At 44.8% G+C, this 18068-nt stretch overlaps 1 protein-coding gene across 2 annotated transcripts in view; it reads right to left on the reverse strand.

Annotated features, from left to right (window-relative positions):
• The window catches only part of MAP2K4 (mitogen-activated protein kinase kinase 4), a 59575-nt gene that overhangs the window by 24177 nt on the left and 17330 nt on the right, over positions 1-18068 (reverse strand). Inside the window, exons 2-4 of one of the 2 annotated variants that reach the window (XM_068209306.1) lie at positions 13787-13889; positions 6120-6215; positions 433-607 (exon numbers count right to left, since the gene is read on the reverse strand). In XM_068209306.1, the coding sequence (XP_068065407.1) occupies positions 433-607; positions 6120-6215; positions 13787-13889 (374 nt within the window). The remainder of the gene's footprint in view (positions 1-432; positions 608-6119; positions 6216-13786; positions 13890-18068) is intronic. The other variant, XM_068209307.1, reaches the window with a different exon arrangement.

The raw sequence follows: 18068 nt of genomic DNA on the forward strand, positions 1-18068 counted from the left end.
TCCTCCTGGCGAGGCCACATCACGGCACATGCTGACATAAACAGCTAATTTTAAGCCATTACCTTATTTCACAAAAGACACCAAGAAGCTATGAGATGTCAAGTTGTGCCTACCACCAGCCTAGGCTGTACCTGAACCAGTGACCCAGAGGTGAAAGGCCCGTGCCCCATCATCAGTCTCCAGAGACGTGTGATCCCCTCAGAACAGCAGGCTCCTGATAGACATTTTGAAAAGGGCACAGCAATTATGAGAACTTCACAAACCACCTGAAAACATGCCCATTATACACTGTATTTTCAGCAAACAGCAGCCTTTACACCAGAAATAAATAGAACAGAGCAGGAGATGGGTGCTAGATGGAAGAACCTTAATTCTCCATCACACTGCATCCCAACGGACTAAAGTACAAATGTAAGGATGGGCATCACCTACTTTAACTGCCATAATTTGCCCACTTGGTTTGTGGACCATTTTGTTGACAGAACCATAAGCGCCTCGTCCAATTTCTCCAAGGTCTTTCAAGTCCTCTGCTGTAAAATCCCAATGTTGCTCAGGGGAAATCTTCAATTTTCCTGATGATTCAATGCTGTGTGTTCTCAGTCTCTCTCTGTCAAAAATATTGGGAAGCAATTTTTCCACATTTTAAATAGTCTTTAAATGTCTCTTTTCAGCACTTGATTAAACATTAGAAGAGAGGGGTTCACAAAGCTACAGCAACAATCTGACTCCACGAAGGATTTTGGTTGGGGTGGGGGTGGAGGGGTGAGGGAAAATGTTAAATCAAAAATGACATACACTTGCCCACAGCTTCAATTAAGGATAAGTTTCTCCAGCTGCAGCATAAAATTCAAAATGTCTCATAGAGTCACTCGAAGCACTCATTTACACAGTTCTTTCTACTTTGCACAAAATACATCAGGGTGTGAGCAGGATCTGGTAACATGCAGCACCAAGAGCCTGAAGAGCACTCCCGGCCCCATCTCCCCAAAGCTCCTGCTGCTCTGCACCACCACATCCCAGAACCTGCCTCCCTTCCAGCTGGGATTCTATCAGTACAGGCAAAGCTCTTCTGGGTGAACCAGCGAGACTCGCCCTTATTGGAAAACTCCAATTAAAAAAGAGAATAACCCCCAAACACCAAAATCCAATACATTTAGTTAATCATTTAATTTATCCAAAATTAAATAAAGAGCCAATAATTTATAGAAACCAAGACAAGTTGTTTGTGACATATGAAAACAAAATCTGCCTGTTCAGGTGTGTATTCACCAAGCACCTAAATTAACTTTCTCAAGCAAACCCTGTCCCTTACTGAAGCCACCAGGATTTGCCCAGCTAAGGAGCAGATGAATGCCCAAAATCTGTGAACAGAAGAGTTCAAAGGTGCCCCCAATGGCTCATTCACATGCAGCAATGCTATCATTGAATTAGCAGGAAATGCACAAGTATTTGCAACACTTTTCATCTTAAAATGCCATGCAAAATTTCTGTTTTTCATTAGTTAATTAGCTGATTCACATTTCTTGAGTCATAAAGTAAGCCAAAAGCCCACAATTTCCACCTTCAAGATGCATTAAGAGCAATGCAGACAGTTCCCACTGCAGGGCACACTGATCTCACACGGATTTTAAAGCACACTTGTGACCTCCCTGTCACAGGAGAGATCTATCAAACTCGGTGGATATTTGACCCAGCACCCACTTGCTTGGCCAGGGTCTGGCCCAATGAGCAGAACACACATGGAGGATTCCACCAAACACATGCAGCTTATTGAGTTTATCAGCCGAGGAATAAACAGGTCACGGCTGATTCCACGCTGATAAATCCCATATTGGTCACCAGCAGCTGCAAACACCACCCAGCTGGGGACCCAACCGTGACAGGGTTTTATTGGGATCCCAGGTTTTGAGAGGGCAAAAGGCCAATTGCCTGGAGCAGCTCCAGTTCAAATGGCTTCCTCTGCTGCACTTGGGGTTAGCAGCTGCATGTCCTGAGCCCTCGACCTGTTTGATTTGGGAGCAGCTCCTCTCCCCATTGCTGGGCTGTGTCTGCCATGGTGTTTCCTGCTCTCTAACCTGCCCAGCCCAAGATTTCGATCTGCTGTTCCCTACAGTGCCCCTACACTGCACTTAGAAATGATTTGGGAAACCACCTAATAGTGCTGCAACACAGCACAGGTGGGATGGATGCCATCTCAGAGCTTCTGTGCATAACAAACCCTGCACTCAGCGGGGCTCTCCCAGGAAATTGCTTACTAAAAAGCAAGGAATGGAAAAAAACCAGCAAAATTACAAAAAAAAAAAAAAAAAAAAAAAAAAAAAACAGAGGAAAAAAGAAATGGGGAAAAAAAAAAATAAAAGAAACATGACCTCCACATGTGCCAAGTGTCTCACTGACAGCTTCTCTAGGGAGCTCCTGAGCTGGATTCTGTCTAACGGCTCCACCATCCTGTTTTTGTCAGCGCCATAAAAATAGTTCTTGTTTTGAGGGAGGAAGGGAGGTGAGAAGCACGGTGCCAAGGAAGCACAGACAAATGGGCATTTCCTGCCTCACCTCCTGCCAGCTGGTGGCACAAAGGAGCACAATCTTTGAGAGCTAAATCCTCTTCAAAAAAGCAGAGGAAAAACAGCAGAGAGGTGAAATACTGAGTTTTCACTGACTGAGCTCCCTTTTCAGCTCTTGTTTGAAAATAACATTTCCTATCAAAGTTCTCACGGAATTAAAAAATTTAAACATTGAGGCAATTTATTCAAACAAGCAATTAAACCCTTCTCCTCTCTTCCCTCTGTTTTTCAGAGTAGGAAACTTTGCTTTTCTGACCCTACACCAGAAGAGAAAGTGAACTGGAATTCATTATTTCCCTGCCACACAAGCAGCCTGTGTGTCCCCAGCTGTGGTGTGAAAGCAGATCTGGGCCATTGTTCCGCAGCTGCAGGATGGTGCCTCGAGCTGCCAGGAAGAAGGTGGGAGCTGGGGAACATCCCCTCCTCCCCAGGGCTGCACCGAGGGCTCTGCTGCTCTCCAGGGCTTTGGATCCAGACAGACCATGACCATCCAGCCCCAAACCCTCCCCTCTTGGAGCTTGGCTTCATTTCCATTATGTATTTATGACGCCATCTGCCCTGTCTCGCAACCATAGCTCCTGCTTAGCTCTTCTCAAATACCCAGGGAAATGGTCAAATAACCAAATTACCAGTTTGACAGAGTGACAGAAACTTGAATAGAGGTTTTGCTCATTTAGCTGATTTTCCATATGCAAGCAGGGCATTTTTCCTTTAAGAAGCATGGCCCACATCAAGAGTCATAACTGGAATGCAATAATTGCTTTTAACGTCAAAAAAACTACACTTACAAGACATTTTTCAGTGTAAATCAAAATCCCAAAGGATTACCATGCCAAAAACACAAATCTAGAACACAGACTCTCTGCATTCATCTAAATTGGGATTTTTTAAATGTAAATCTGAGGCAATAAAAACTAAATTGCCAGTGCAGGACACCTATCTGTATGTTTGTACTGCTGCAGATACATGAGGATATAAATCCATAGGGTGGGCATGCCTCCAAATGCAAAAAAGCCTGCCTAAAGCCTGCACTACATCCTGGTGCTCTGGATACTACAGCAGCCTGCTGCAGAGAATAGCAGGACAACCACACAGCCCAGGGTCTAGTGAAGGTAAAAAGTAGTGAGTGCCCAGTCCCTGGGGTTAGTGCACGTCAGAGTTTGCACATAAGTCAACAGACATGTGCCTTCTCCTACCATTGTGTTTTTAAACTGTGCCTTCAGGTTTTTAAACAACCTTCTGGGAATGCTGGGCAAAATTGGATTTAGAGTCTCCAAGTGCCCAGAATGTGTAAGATGGACTTCTGGGGCTTCATAGAGAATTTTAGAAAATAATATAAATAGCTCAAGTGGGCTAGATACTCTTCAAACAGTTCAAAGTAGTATTTCCAAAAGTCACCTTAGAGTGACTACAGCTCCTGACAACTCATCCAGGGCTTGAGCTTCCAACTCCCCATCTTGCTTTTGAAAATGTTTGAAAAGCCAAGAAAAAAGGGGCTGAGGAGGTGGCTGCGATCCTTGCACTTGAAAGGCACCAATGTGTCAGCCTCACTGCAGATGGTTACTATGCTTGTCACAGCAGTTATTCCAGGGATTAGGAGCACCAAGCAAGACAACAACTCCTCCAAACAGTTGTCCTTTGTCAGAGCTGTGTCCAGCTTGGCAGGAGGCGGGCGGGCGCTGGCGCCAGGCACCGCCGGGCCCGGCACGGCCACGAGGCTGCTCGCCACAAGCTGCACAGCTGGACACACATGGGAAGGTCTGTGATGGCCACAGGACCCCAAAGTCCCCTGTGGAGACCCACAGACACCTTGGGAAGCTCCCAGACAGGCTGTGAAAGTTTCCCGAGCCCTGCTGTTAACAACCAGCTGCAGGGAGGTCACATCTTTTAAAAACAAGCATTTCCTTGGCATGAAAAAGAAGGACTGTTGAAAGAAGCACAGAAAAGGTGGTGGGGATTTTTAAGCAAAATCCAAAGTCAACAGACATGAAGCAAGGCCAAAAAGACGTAGGTAGCTGCCTATCTCCTCTCTTTCACTTTCCTGAGAGCTCTGCAGGACTCAAAGGAGCCCAAAAGCTGACATATTCGATGGTACAGCTGACATGAATAAAATCTGCAGAAGCAAAAAGAACCAAGCAAACCAGCTGTGCTTCCCAAGCCTGCCTGGTGCTGGATTCTGCTCAGAAGTCTCTCACTAAAGCTCCTATTTTCACTAGGGTTAATGAGAATATATTCTTCTTCTCCACAAGCTTGATAAAAAGGCTGACATTATAAAAACTGATTTGTGGTCCATCAGCCAAAGCTAAAATGTAAATCCTAACAAAAAAAGCTTCCAGGCAAATTGCAGGGTTCAAATGACACTGTGAAACTTCAGAGTACAAACACGGTTTAGGACGGTGGCTGACACGTTCCTACCAAGATTCTCAGATAGCCTGGAGAGATTTTGGAGAGCTTTGTTTCTTCTATCTCAAAGTCTGTGTCATTTCTAAAACCTTTTTCAGACCCTGTAGGCCAATGCTAAAACCATATCAACTCTAGTTTGAATTTCATTAGAAAAGGTCTCCAGAAGAAATGTTCCCTTTTTTTCCCTAGAGAGGTAGAAATGTTGGTGCTATCACAAAGTCTTTGGATTCTCAAAAGAAGAAATTACTGCTTTTCATAAACAAACAGCATCTTTGCAAGAGGGGCAGAACTAAATCGGGTTTGCTCTGATCCATGTAAGCTGTCCTGAGGCTTCATTATATTCAGGAACAGATTCCTAGACACGAAAAAGAGATACAGAAAATGTGGCAAAGGAAGGAAATACACCTGTGACCTACCCAGATTAAAGCAAAGCACATTTGCTCCCTTTCCTTGTGACCAAGAGGCTGAAGTTCTCCCTAGCACAGCTCTGGCTTTTTATGCTCCTCCAAAACATTAAGATAAAAACAAAAAGGGGAAGATGGCACAGCCCTTCCAGAATCCACAAGTCTCAGCCCAGCATGTGCTCAGAGTCTCCCTGGCTTCAATGGGGCTTGGCTGAGGCTTTTAAAATGTCAGTATTTTGTATTAAGCTCCTCTAGTAAAATACTGAGTTACAATGGATTTTGATTAACCCTGCCCTTACATGAAGGAAACTTCTCCACCCATAGTGGTGAAGACTGAGCTGAATTTAACTGAGCACATTGACCTCAAACTCATTTTGACTCAGCCACAAGCCAGACTGCAGCACATTCACTGAATCCACCATTGCTGGGATTTCTAAGCTTAAACTCAATTCAAGAACTTCAGGATAACACTGGAAAACTCTGAGCTATTTAATTTAAACAACTCTTCTGAGAATGCTGATTCTTTTTATTTCCTCTCCTGGGTTCCCTGAGAGAGAACAGCAAAACAGACACGAGCACAGCCACAAGAATCAGCAAAATAACTTCATAAATAGCTTGCAAAATCATTATTACACAGCAATCACCCAATGGAATGACACTATTTCTGAGACAATTTCATTACTTTAAGAGATGCCATTTTTGCAGGATGGAGAAGATTTGACAATGGCTAACAGACAGGAAAGCTTACTGTAGCCTGCTGGAAAGTTTCTGGATGAGGTCCGCTTCTCTCCTTTTGAAACTGAACGGGACAATGTGATTACTACCCAGGGTTGCTTGTGTGTCACTTCAGCCAGGAAAAGTTGTGGAAATGACAGGAAAACATGGTGCTGTTATCACATGACACAATAATGTACAACACAATACTCAGCTAGTCACACTGCCCACTGAGCACTCAGCAGCACAAATCACAGCCAGGTCTTTTTCTTCCAATTTCCACCTAAGCTACCTCCCCTCCTTGGGGGCAAAGTGGCATCTGATGATTTGAACTTGCTTTAACAGATTAAGTCATAAGCAATTTGTTTTCTTACAGCAACGAGAATTATTATTTCCAACTGTATTATTACAACAATTAGAAACATGCATTATTAACATATTAGCCAAATACCTGTAAGTTAGTGACATGCTACTTCCCTCGAGGCACACTGACCATCCCTGCTCTGCTTTTCTTGTGCTAAGGCAGATCTTACTAACAACTTCTTTTCCCTTAAAAAAATTTAAAATCAAGCTTCTATCCTGAATCCACCAATCTAGGACTGGTGGTCTTGCCATTCATCAGATACCCTCTCCCAAATAAGTCTGAAGGAATTGAACAACTACATCCTTACTTACTCCCCCTCCAGAGCCCTACAACTGACAAGAGTTAATCCCCGCTCTGCATCCTGTCCGTTCAGACCCAAAGTCCTCCACGGCACATGCTGGAAGTCACTCATTTGTGCAAAGAATGAGGACAGAAGTTGTCGACCAAGACCAACAGGATCAATGCAGTCTTTGAATCTGAAGACTCTTCTCTCTTTATTCTCCATTCCTCAATGTGTACAAAAGATAAAAGCAATGACTGATCCGTCAGTTTGAGCCCACAAAGCAGAAGAGTTGGCACACTTTTTCATAGCCGGGGGAAAACAAAGGACATTTTACTATGAGGTGGTGATTAAAGTCTGAAGAGATAAAGAATGTGCCCATCCTGCTCTGATGAAAAGTGGGATCCCAAGTACACAAAGTAGCAATGAGCAGAGTTGATTCCCAGGGCTGGTTTTATAGGGGTTTCCTGCAGGTACACGGTTTTCCATCTGGAGTCAAAGGGTTGGAGTCCAATCAGATACGAACTGTGGTGGTCCATGCCTGACCCTCTCAGGGTTAACAGTGACACTGACAGCCCCTCAGGGTCAGAGCCCAGCTCCACCAGCTGCTCAACACAGCAGGGACACACAGGCACCAAGCTCAGCCCAATGCATAAGCCATGTTCTACTTTGCTACTTGTAAATACAAGATATTTATCCAAAAAATGGCTGGAAACTAAACCTGCGTGTACACACAAATATATTTATGCACATGTATTCAGAGATGTTACACATAACATTCTGCTTCATCCCATTTTCCTCTCCAAACACCAGCACGTTCTGCATAGGAAGCCAGCATGTATGCAGCTGTCCTGGGGGGTGGATGCAGCACCTCGAAATAAAGGGAAGGAAAGAAGGGGAGAAAATTTTGCTTCTGGTAACACAACAACGTGAAGGTAAGAGCTGATATCAACTCTGAAACGCCTCCACCTACTTTCCCTGCTTTGAAATAAGCCACCAGGATGAAGGGGAGGACACCCCCTCACACAGCTCAGGAGGACACAGCTCACCAAAAGCCAGGCATGAGAAGGAAATTCTACTATAAACTCCTACCCAAGGGAAACATCCCCAGCTCTGCTCTTCTGTCCAGACACTCTATGTCCCAGCAGGCCACACTGATGCAGATTTCATGTTCAATGAAGTCAAGTTCAGTTTGAAAATGAACATTTCCAGCTCACTGCTCTACCTTTCTCATTCCCACTGACCCAGAATACTTCACCCCCCTCCAAACCACTCAACTCAGTAGGAAAAAAATCTGGTAGTCAACTCAAAACCACTACTCCTGAGTGACTTACCCAAGACACCACCTTAACGTCCCTGGAAAAGTGAGTACAACACTTAAAAATACCTTTACAGATAACACAGCTCTGCCACTACCCCATCCCACCTTCTTCTGCCCAACATGCCATGGAGAACAGCCCTGAGAAGGCAGCCCAAGCATCAGCCATCTCACCTAGAATTAGGAATTGCAGGACATTCATGCCTTGGTGTGTGAGACATCTGTGTCCCAGCTTGGTGGCCAAGGATGGCTGTGTTGCCATGAGGGCCCACAGACACAGGCACAGAAGCCTCCAGGCTCTCCCATCTTGGATAACCCAACACCTCTGGCACCACGGCTCCTCTGCCACTCCTGTACCCAGCTGCTGTCCCTGTCTGGGCAGGACAGGCCAGGTCTCAGTGTTTGGAAGGTGACTTGCCACCATCACCATCCTCTCACCCATCATTGCTCTTCCCACCAAGGAGGAGACAGGCCAACCCCCAGCCCTAGGCGCGGGTCCTGTTAAGCATCACATCGAGAGGGTTGAGGCTGCAAGGTCCAAATTCTGCCCCCAAATGAGCAGCTCTGACCATGGCTGTGTGCACAAGAACCAGGACAGCAGCTCCCAACCATGCCCAGATGGGACAGCTAACACAGAGAGCGACCTGTGGATCACAGACCAGAGATCCCTGTTGAACTCTCTATCACAAGCTTCTGGCCCAGCCTCTACCTCTTCCAAAAGACAGCATGTCCTGGCTTCCCATCCACAGGATGGAGAATGCAGAGATTTGTGCAACAGTTTATAATTGCACAGCTCAATCACCCAGCACCCGTGAAGCACTTGGAACCCATGGGAGTCAGGTCATTACATAACATCAGGCTGGATTTGATTTAGCCACCCAAGGTGGGCTCACCAGTTTCCAGAAGTTCTGAGGAGCCCAGGTCCCTGCAGTGTGGCAGGAAGGCAGGTGCTCAGCACCCTTAAAAAATTCATGTGAGTTAGCTGAATGGAGAAACACAAGGTGCAAATTTTGGCTCCAGATATAGAAGGTCTAAAGTCAGAAGCGGAGTGCTGGGATATTAAACCCTTACAGAAAGAAGAGAACAGTCCTACCAGGGCAGTGAAGCTCCAAGGGATGTGGAAGCTGCTAGAAAAGTTTAATTTGGAAGCTGCAGACAGCAAAAAGCTCATTTGCAGAGAGGATCTACACTTAAGAAATACCAAAAACTTAAGAGAGTTAAAAAATAAAGAATAAAACAGATCTCCTAGCAGCACATTCAGTGAAAATGCCACACTGACTCTGGCAGCACCTTCTCTAAAGCAGTGACCTACTAAAAGCCAGAGATACTCAAGTGTGTTACAGACCACATAATCTCTGTCATGCAGAGATCACTGGACAAATGAACTTGTAAAATCTTGGAAGGAAGAGGAAGGTTAAATACAAGGCAAAATACATCAATTTGCAAAAAACGCTCCTGAAAAAATTACAGAAGAAACATTGTTCCAGCACTGAACCGACAGTGATGTTTGTATGAGAAGTGAAAGCCTGGTTACCACGGGCTTCCTCAGACATTGAGATGTCTCTGCTGAGGCCTTGGAGGCTGCATTTTACTTGTGCTGACTTGAAAATACAAGTGGATTACATTCAGATTCTGCAACTTTCAGGAAACGAGACAGAATCAGTTACAGAAAAAAAATTCAAATTCTTGGTACCTTTGACTCTGAATTCTGCCTCCAAGGCTTCCAGGCAGCACTCCCTGCCACAGGAAGGTATCACACAGAAGAAAGGTAGCAGAAATCAGTAATAATAAAGATGTGAAGTGACAATTTCAGAAATGAGGAAGAGAGAAATATTTACAGGAAAATTCACACCAGTAGTAGGGAGCATGCCAGTTTCGGATATTCCCTTTTGGGTTTTTTTGTTTGGTTTGTTGGTTTTTTTTGGGTTTTTTTTTTTTTTTTTTTTTTTTTTTTCCAAAAATGGTAGGAACTCTCTCAGGTTACTTCCTAAAAAATTCCACCAGCTGCAGGCTATGCAGCTACAGAGCCTGACCCCACATGCCAGAAGGGTATGGGAAAGCCTAAGAGGAAATTACAAGAGCAAGAGACACCTCAGAGAGGCTTTGGAACAGCCAGAAAAAAACCTTTCCAGGAATAACAGTCCCTGAACTACACAGAAAAAAAGGAAGCAGCACAGTCTGATGTGCAACTGGACCTCCACTGGCTTTTGAAGAATCCAGTCGAAGATCCAACACACTCTTGGGGCAGCTCTCTGCAAGGCGTGTGACTTTCCCAGGTGTCACAAGGAGAAGCTCCACGCAGGGCAGCTCTAGAAAGCTTAAGTCCCAATAAATCCATGAAGCCATTCACAAGCTATAGGGAGACTGCGGAGTTCAACTGGACACGAGACACTTCAAACATGAAATTTGTACAGTAAGAGAATTTTAGTTCATTTTGTCACCTTTTCAGGTGAACCTGCAATGCTCTGGTAATCAGGTTCTCAAGAGGTGGCAACTCTGAGAGTCAAGAGACTTCCCAGCCAGCAGACAGAACACTCAAGAAGCAGCATGCTGTCAACCACGTGCCAAACAGCATTCTCTGTGCTTGCCCATTTCATAGCAGGTCAGTCTGAATCCTCAACATCCAGGTATCACTGCACAAGAATACAAAGCTTTCCAGACAACCAAAAATCCCATCTACAGCCAAATGGTTTCCATCTTGGTTTCAAGAGCAATGGGCAGCACAGCCCAGCCAGAAATCCTGCCATGCACAGCCACAGTCACACCTCACCACGTCACTCCTGTTAGTGTGATCTGAATTTCCTTTTAGCAAAGGCAACCAGCTGCAAGCAGCTCTGTAAAGCTTCCACATAGATAACGGAGTAATCTAATTTTGTTTGTGACCTAAATCCTACTTGGACACAGGACAGATGAGGTAAAAGGTGGGATGCTTTCCAGTTGGTATAATGGGTTGGAATTTGAAGAGCTCACCCTAACCATGGCTTGTGTCCTCCAGCCTCTGCAACGTCTGCTGCAGGGAAAACAAAGTTAGCAGCTGTTAATCTGCTCTAAGTGACAAAGTCAGCTTGAACTCACAGGAGCCGTGGGCTAACCTGGCAGGTCTCCACAGCCTCGACTGCTCCCCAGCCTGCACAGTATGGTAATCACACAGCCTCACTGACTGACCAGGCATCAGCCACCAGTAAAACTCTTACCTCTTCTCTAGACTGCATCCTTCCACCAGTAAAACTCTTACCTCTGCTCTAGACTGCATCCTTCCACCAGTAAAACTCTTACCTCTGCTCTAGACTCCATCCTTCCACCAGTAAAACTCTTACCTCTGCTCTAGACTCCATCCTTCCACCAGTAAAACTCTTACCTCTGGTGACTGCATCCTTTCAAGTATGAATTATATTCCCCAACTACTGCCTGTAACTGAGGCTCTATTATGCCTTACCCTGTACAGGTCACGTGTAAAATTATGTTTACAACTCTGCTGGATGCCCTACAGACAGGCAGGAAACTTATCATGCCTTCGCACTTCTCAAGAAGATTTGGTGGCAGCAGTTCCAGCTGAACAAGACGCACCTCCTCCATCACATGCAATCACAGAATTGGACCTTCCTTCCAAACCCTGCCTCACTTTCTGCTGCTCAACACACCCTCTCAGGCAGAAGCAACTGGACACCCCTGGATTGGTGGATCCAAACCACAGAACCCCAAATTTCATGTGAGAAATTAACCTCTCTGTATCTTCAGATCCACCCATCTGGACCAACAGGGCCTGTCCAGGACAATCCCCAGCAGTGTGGAGCCAGTGCTCATTTTGGGAGGCTGCTCAGCCCCACCAGGCTGAGAAGTGGCTTGGTGAACAGAAACACACTCTGCATCAGGAACTTGGCTGGGCGAGGAGGTTTGAAATATCCAGCTCAAATCCAAAGTCTAGGAAAGGTTTCTAGCCTACTGAGGAAAAAGTCATTCCAGCATCTCAGGGAAGAAGGCAGGAGATGGAGATACATCAGCTGCCAGACAAACACTTGACAGAAGTGTGCAATGAGAAGATGTCAACACTCCTTTTGAGGAACAGCTACGGACACAAAGGACACAAGGACAATTTGCTGCATCCAAGCTCAGCCAGCCTCACCACAGAGAAAGCAACCAAGCTAACAACATCCATCTCTTCCAAACAGAAATAGCCATTACAGCTTGCAGCTACCCAAGAAAGCTTTAGCACAGACACATCACCATCAATTCTGGCACGTGAACAGCTATCACATCCAACCCAGAACACCTGCAAGCCTTCAGACCCAGTAACACCATTAACCAGCCCAGGATCCAACCCCTGCCCACAACTGCAACTCCCACAGAGAAAGAGCAGCACCTGTCTTGGACAGTGTTGACAATCACTTGCACAAACATGAAACTTAAGATGTCACAGACTAACAATGAAAGCTCTTCTGTGCTGGACAGGAGCCACTGTGACTTCCAGAAGACAGAAATCCACACAGATAAGCACAGAAAAATCAAAGCCCTATAGATGGCTGATGGTGGGGACTCGTTAGCTGAGACTAAGTCCTTTATTTAATGGACTTACAAGGTCAGAGAAATGAAAGAGCCCCAGAAGGGGTTTTGCAGAAAATCTTAACAAGAGTTTGATGATGTGATGAGACAGAAAAAGCGATTATCTAAATGTGAGCTCTATAACCAATAAAAATACTCTATTTCAGAGAGGAGAGAGAAGGAAAGAAGAGGACTTACTGGACAGATCATTCAAGATTTTAAGAATAACCTAAAGTACTCTATAAAATTTCTTTATATTGCAATTACCATCAATAACTCATCAGAAACACGTTCCTAACTTGATAAAAGCTTGTTTGAAAATCCCCAAAGCTCCCAGGAACAGAGCCCAGCTGGGGAAGCAGAAAGCACTGAGCTCCAGGAGAGAGGCAGTGACATGCAGAGCCAAGCAGGAGCAGCCTATGACAGGGACACTCCAGAGAGCCCAGGCAGCAGAGAGGCTGCAGGTGCAGTTTCTGAGATTTGACACTGACAAAACTCCTGAGACCTTAGAGAAGAAAAATGTGGGACATCTTTTGCATGCCTGCTGCATCTGCCACAGGGACCGGCTGCAGAGCAGCACTGTCCAGCTAGATTGGTGGATCTGAGGATACAAAGCTGATCTTTTTGGTGCTGATGTACCCTGGTATTTACTAGAGTCAGGAACAACTCTGTGCCACACTTGCTCTCAGACTTTGGACAGGGATATCCCAGGGCTAAACTGGCTAGAAAACTCACTGAGACCTAATCTCTGTATAACTCCCCTAACATCTCCCTGCTGCTAAAATAATAATGCTCAACCTCTGTCTGTTTTAGTGCTGAAAACAATTCTATGACAATTATGACTTTCACAATTAACACAGAAACAAGAAATGCTAACAAAAGGTAATAAGCTGAATAAAGATATAAGAAAACAACAGTGAATCAGTCTAGACATTAATTATAGGTGTATCTAGCATTATTAGCTACAATACCCAATTCAATAAATTCTGGAAGGCATTAGCTCCAGTGTAAACCAAGCAGATCCCAATTTAACCTTTATTTTTAATTCTGGGAAAAAATTATTTTACAGTGACTCAAAACTGAGAGATTTAAACAACTGACAAATAACTGGACTAATCAAGTTGCATTTAACTAACACTGGGTGTTGGCTAATTCATTTCAAAGTTGTTCCACTAGTTGTGCCGTTGGCTTTATACTCACATGTGTGGATTTTGGAAAGGAACTCCAGAAGTATTTAGAGTAAATCTTGCTGTGGACTTGAAAGGTGGATTTGCAAAATTTAACTTCAGCGCTTTGCGTTTACCTGGGAGACAATGAACATAAAGTGAACTTTTTGTCAGCACAAAATATTGAGAGCATCTGGAAATAAACAGAAAAAAAATGTCATTTTGTGAGAAAAGGATTTTACATTTTACAACATCAGCAACTCGCAGCTTATGTTAGGACACAAGGATGGTGACACAGAGTCAGCTCTCACACCAAGGTCTTCCCCAGCTCATTCCAAGGCAGTTGCCAAAGTAAGGCATCCACAGCACCTCCTGGGACAGCTGGAGCACCTGGATCACCTGCCAGGGCTCCAGCAACCACCACCTCCATCCCCAGGGCTGAGCATCCTCCATGCACACCCATGGGGCACAGAGGCCTGACCTGCCACGCACAGCCTGGGGGATGGCTCTGAAGAGGGAAAGGGCACCTTGGGACGTTTTCTACATCAACTCCAAGCACAGGACAGCTGTTGGGGCCCAGGGATTTCTTCTATTATCCCTTGAGTCTGTTTTGTTCACACGCCCGAAACCCCAGCCCTCTGTCCAGGGCAGTTACGTTGTGTTGGAAGATTTTCCCTTTCTCACAGCAATGTTTATACAGCTCAAGAGAATATGGGACTTGATGTAGTCCAAGACTAAAATTGACACACTTAACTACAAACCTTCATTAGAAAATCTCCCCACAGACCGCTCCTATTCTTACTATTTGTAAACTTTATACACCAAGTTTCTTCCTGTTTTTACTCAGGGACACTTTGTAATTCACTTAAATATTCGTCTATTGATTTCAACCTCAGTAGGTTTCTAAGGATAGTTTCAATTATGTCAATCCAACATCTGAAGCTGGATTTTCTACAAATCCAAATACAGAAGCTTAGGCTGCCCCTGGGAAGCAAACAGGATGGTTTGTTTCTGCTCAGCTGATGAACAAGGAATGCGACCGGGAAAAACGAACATCCTGAGAAATGCCAGGAATTTCCATCCAGCACAGATCACATGGAAATGTACTGTAAGTGAAACAACAGACTCAAATGAAGCTAAGTCTGAGGAGAGCCAAAGCAAACTGTGCTCCCCAGCAGCCTTCCACAGCTTCAGCTGTGAACTCCAAACCTTGAGTTTCATCCTGAAAAAGACTTTTGACTCCATGTTTCTGTTCCTTGCAGACACATCATTCCAACTGGGGAGGCAGAAGAGCCCCTCTGGATGCAGGAGTTCAGCGGTGATTTTGCTATGCACGGGTTAATTACAGAGCACCCTGCCTCACTACAACAAAGAGGGGTGGGGTTATGGTGCCTCTGGAATTCACTAATGCCCACCACCACCAAGGCTGTGTGACCAAACGGCCCCACAATGTGCGGCAGAAATATCCACCCTATATAAACTGTCTTTTAAAAGTTCTGCTTACTTAACACATAATTCTAATCATCGACCATTGTAACATCTACTTCTCTGAGAACTTTTACAGTAAAGACTATGGGAGAGAATGATTTGGAAGAAACCAAAACTAACTCTGAAATAGGTAACTTTTTCACAAATTAGGGTAATCCTTAACACCAGGTTCTTGACTTATGGTCTTCCCAATTATGACCACTGGGTTTGTTCAGCTGCATGTTAATGGTTATACCAAGTCCAGACCATATTTGAAACCAGGATGGCCTGGACTTCAGCTGAGCAGAAGTGGTAAGTACTACTTTATGTTTTGAGGGAATCTAAAGAGGATTGCATCCTATGTTAGGCTGCTCTCCAAGAAGAAAAAAGACAGCCAAAAATAGCTTTCTGGTTGTAAATAAGTTAATCTACCCATAAGGACAGCAATCTTTATTGCAAATCATCCCAGCCTTAAAGAGGTAGTGGTGGTGGTGTCCTCAAAACAATTTTTGAAAGGATGTCATCATTCTATCACCAGGCCTATGCATGGAACTGAGGTCCAGGAATGATGCCCCGTGTCCCCAAATGCACAGCCTTTGGCATTCCACAGATAACAGCCAAAACTGACACTGGGAAAAGCACCTACACAACAGCTCCAATAAAATCTGGGCTCACAGCAGCCCTTGTTCCTTGCTGCACTGGTGAATGGGTGCTAGGCCAAGGACAGAATTATTTATGTGCTGCTATCCGTCACCAGATTTAATCCAAGCACTTGGCTCTGCAGTTAAGTTCTCATCACTCTGAGGCCCCTTCACCACCACCACCGCCAACCAGCCTTCACAAAACAAGAAACAGCTGTCTAGCAGGTCACATGCAGGCCAAAAGTATTCCTCCAGAGTTAGATTGTGTACTACTATTTTTATTTCACCTAGGACATCGAGGATTTACAGAATCACAAAATCATTAAGGTTAGAAAGAGCTCTAAAATCAGCGAGTCCAACCATCACTCCAACACCACCACCTTGTTCATCATCAAACCATGGCCTCAAGCACCACATCCACATGTTTTTACACTTCCAGGGATGGCACTCCACCACATCCCTGGGCAGCCCCTTCCAATGCCTAACAGCTGAAGAAATTATCCCTAATATCCTAATATCTCCTGGCACACTTGAGGCTGTTCCCTCTCCTCCTGTCCCTGTTCCCTGGGAGCAGAGCCTGACCCCCCCTCCTGTCAGGGAGTTGTGCAGAGCCACAAGGTCCCCCCTGAGCCTTCTTTTCTCCAGCCTGAGCCCCTTTCCCAGCTCTCTCAGCCACTCCTGGAGCTCCAGACCCTTCCCCAGGTCCATTTCCTTCCCTGGGCATGCTCCAGCTCCACAAAGTTTGTCTTGCCATGAGGGATTCAAGGTGCCTCAGCAGTACCCAGCACACAGGGACTGTCACTCTCCTGCTCTTGCTGGACACACTGTGGCTGGTCCAGGATACCCGTGGCCATTTCTTCAAGCCTCTGAATCACCTCCTGTTGGAGAAAGCAATTCCAGCTTCTTCCTAGAATTTCCTCACCACCATTCCTGCACGCCACACCACAAGAGTACTGCTTCCCATGGTCAGATTACACAGAACAAAACGCTCCCTTTTCAAGCAGTAAGATTTTCAAACCAGCAGTAGTTTAACGGAATTTCCCAAGGTTTCTATCCTGCAAGGGTACAAACTGTTCCCTGTAAAAATGCTTTCCACTCTGTTCAACTCTGCAGGATCAACCTCTTGATTGAGCAAGGTCAAGTGAGCACAGGTCACAGTGTTCAAGTGAGTCACAGTGCACAGGTAAATATTCTCTCTGGTCAGATGCTGAAGTCACTCTCTGCTTGTGGAGTGATGATACACAAGGAATCAAATCTTCACTCTCTTTCCTTTACTGTAACCAGGAAAAAAAGAGATACAAGCACAGAAACACAAGCTGTGACAGCAAACAGCAGGAAGGAAAGTCAATGGATCTGTAATGAACTATGCAATCTTTTTACCTCTCCCTTGTAATATTAAAACACATCAACAAAAAGACAGAGGAATTGGGGAAAAATGGATTATTTACCTACATTTGGAAACAGAGCTCAATGCCTGAGGTAATTTTCTTAATAGAAAACTATTAGCTCTGATTTCTTCCAAGGTAATTCCAAGCAAAGCTAGCCCAAACTCTAAAGTGAGACATGAAAAAAAAAACCAAACAAAAAAAACCAAAAAAACAACACAGATTTCCGCTCTTCCAACAGCTTTAAAAAACCAAACTGCTGTATCTTGTCTGCTAACAAAATGCCTGCTTTGATGTAGAGACAGCAAAGAACATTTACCTGCGTTCAGAGCTGCAGCCCCGCAGTTGCTGACATCCTGAAAGCTCCCAGGATTTCCAGCTGGTTACTCGTGCTGCTGTTAGCACAGCTCTGCCTGCCCACAGACCCTTCCAGCCTACCATCTTGCATTTCTATTTCCTTCCTTCCCAGTCTTGCTCATGGATCTACTCCAACACCAGCAACACTAATTTGAGACTAAAGTGGGTTTCCAGTCTCACGCTCAAGATAAATTATTTTTCAAGAAAAAAACTCATCAAACTTTGAAACAAAACCTGAAGAACTTCAGCATATCATGCAGATCTGTTTGAGGAGTCTGGATGAAAGAAGAGGCCTGGGGTTTGACTTACTAGTTTTAAGAGCTGCAACTATGGAAATTCACTTTAAAGGGTACAAATATTTTCAGTGCATCTGTCTGTTACTGACATTTTTAGCCCTTCAATGAAACCTTAAATTTCATATGATCCGAGAGTGAGCATTCAAACCTGAAATGATGATTTTGCACTG

The sequence above is a fragment of the Anomalospiza imberbis genome, chromosome 19, assembly GCF_031753505.1.
Source record: "Anomalospiza imberbis isolate Cuckoo-Finch-1a 21T00152 chromosome 19, ASM3175350v1, whole genome shotgun sequence".
Taxonomy (NCBI): domain Eukaryota; kingdom Metazoa; phylum Chordata; class Aves; order Passeriformes; family Viduidae; genus Anomalospiza; species Anomalospiza imberbis.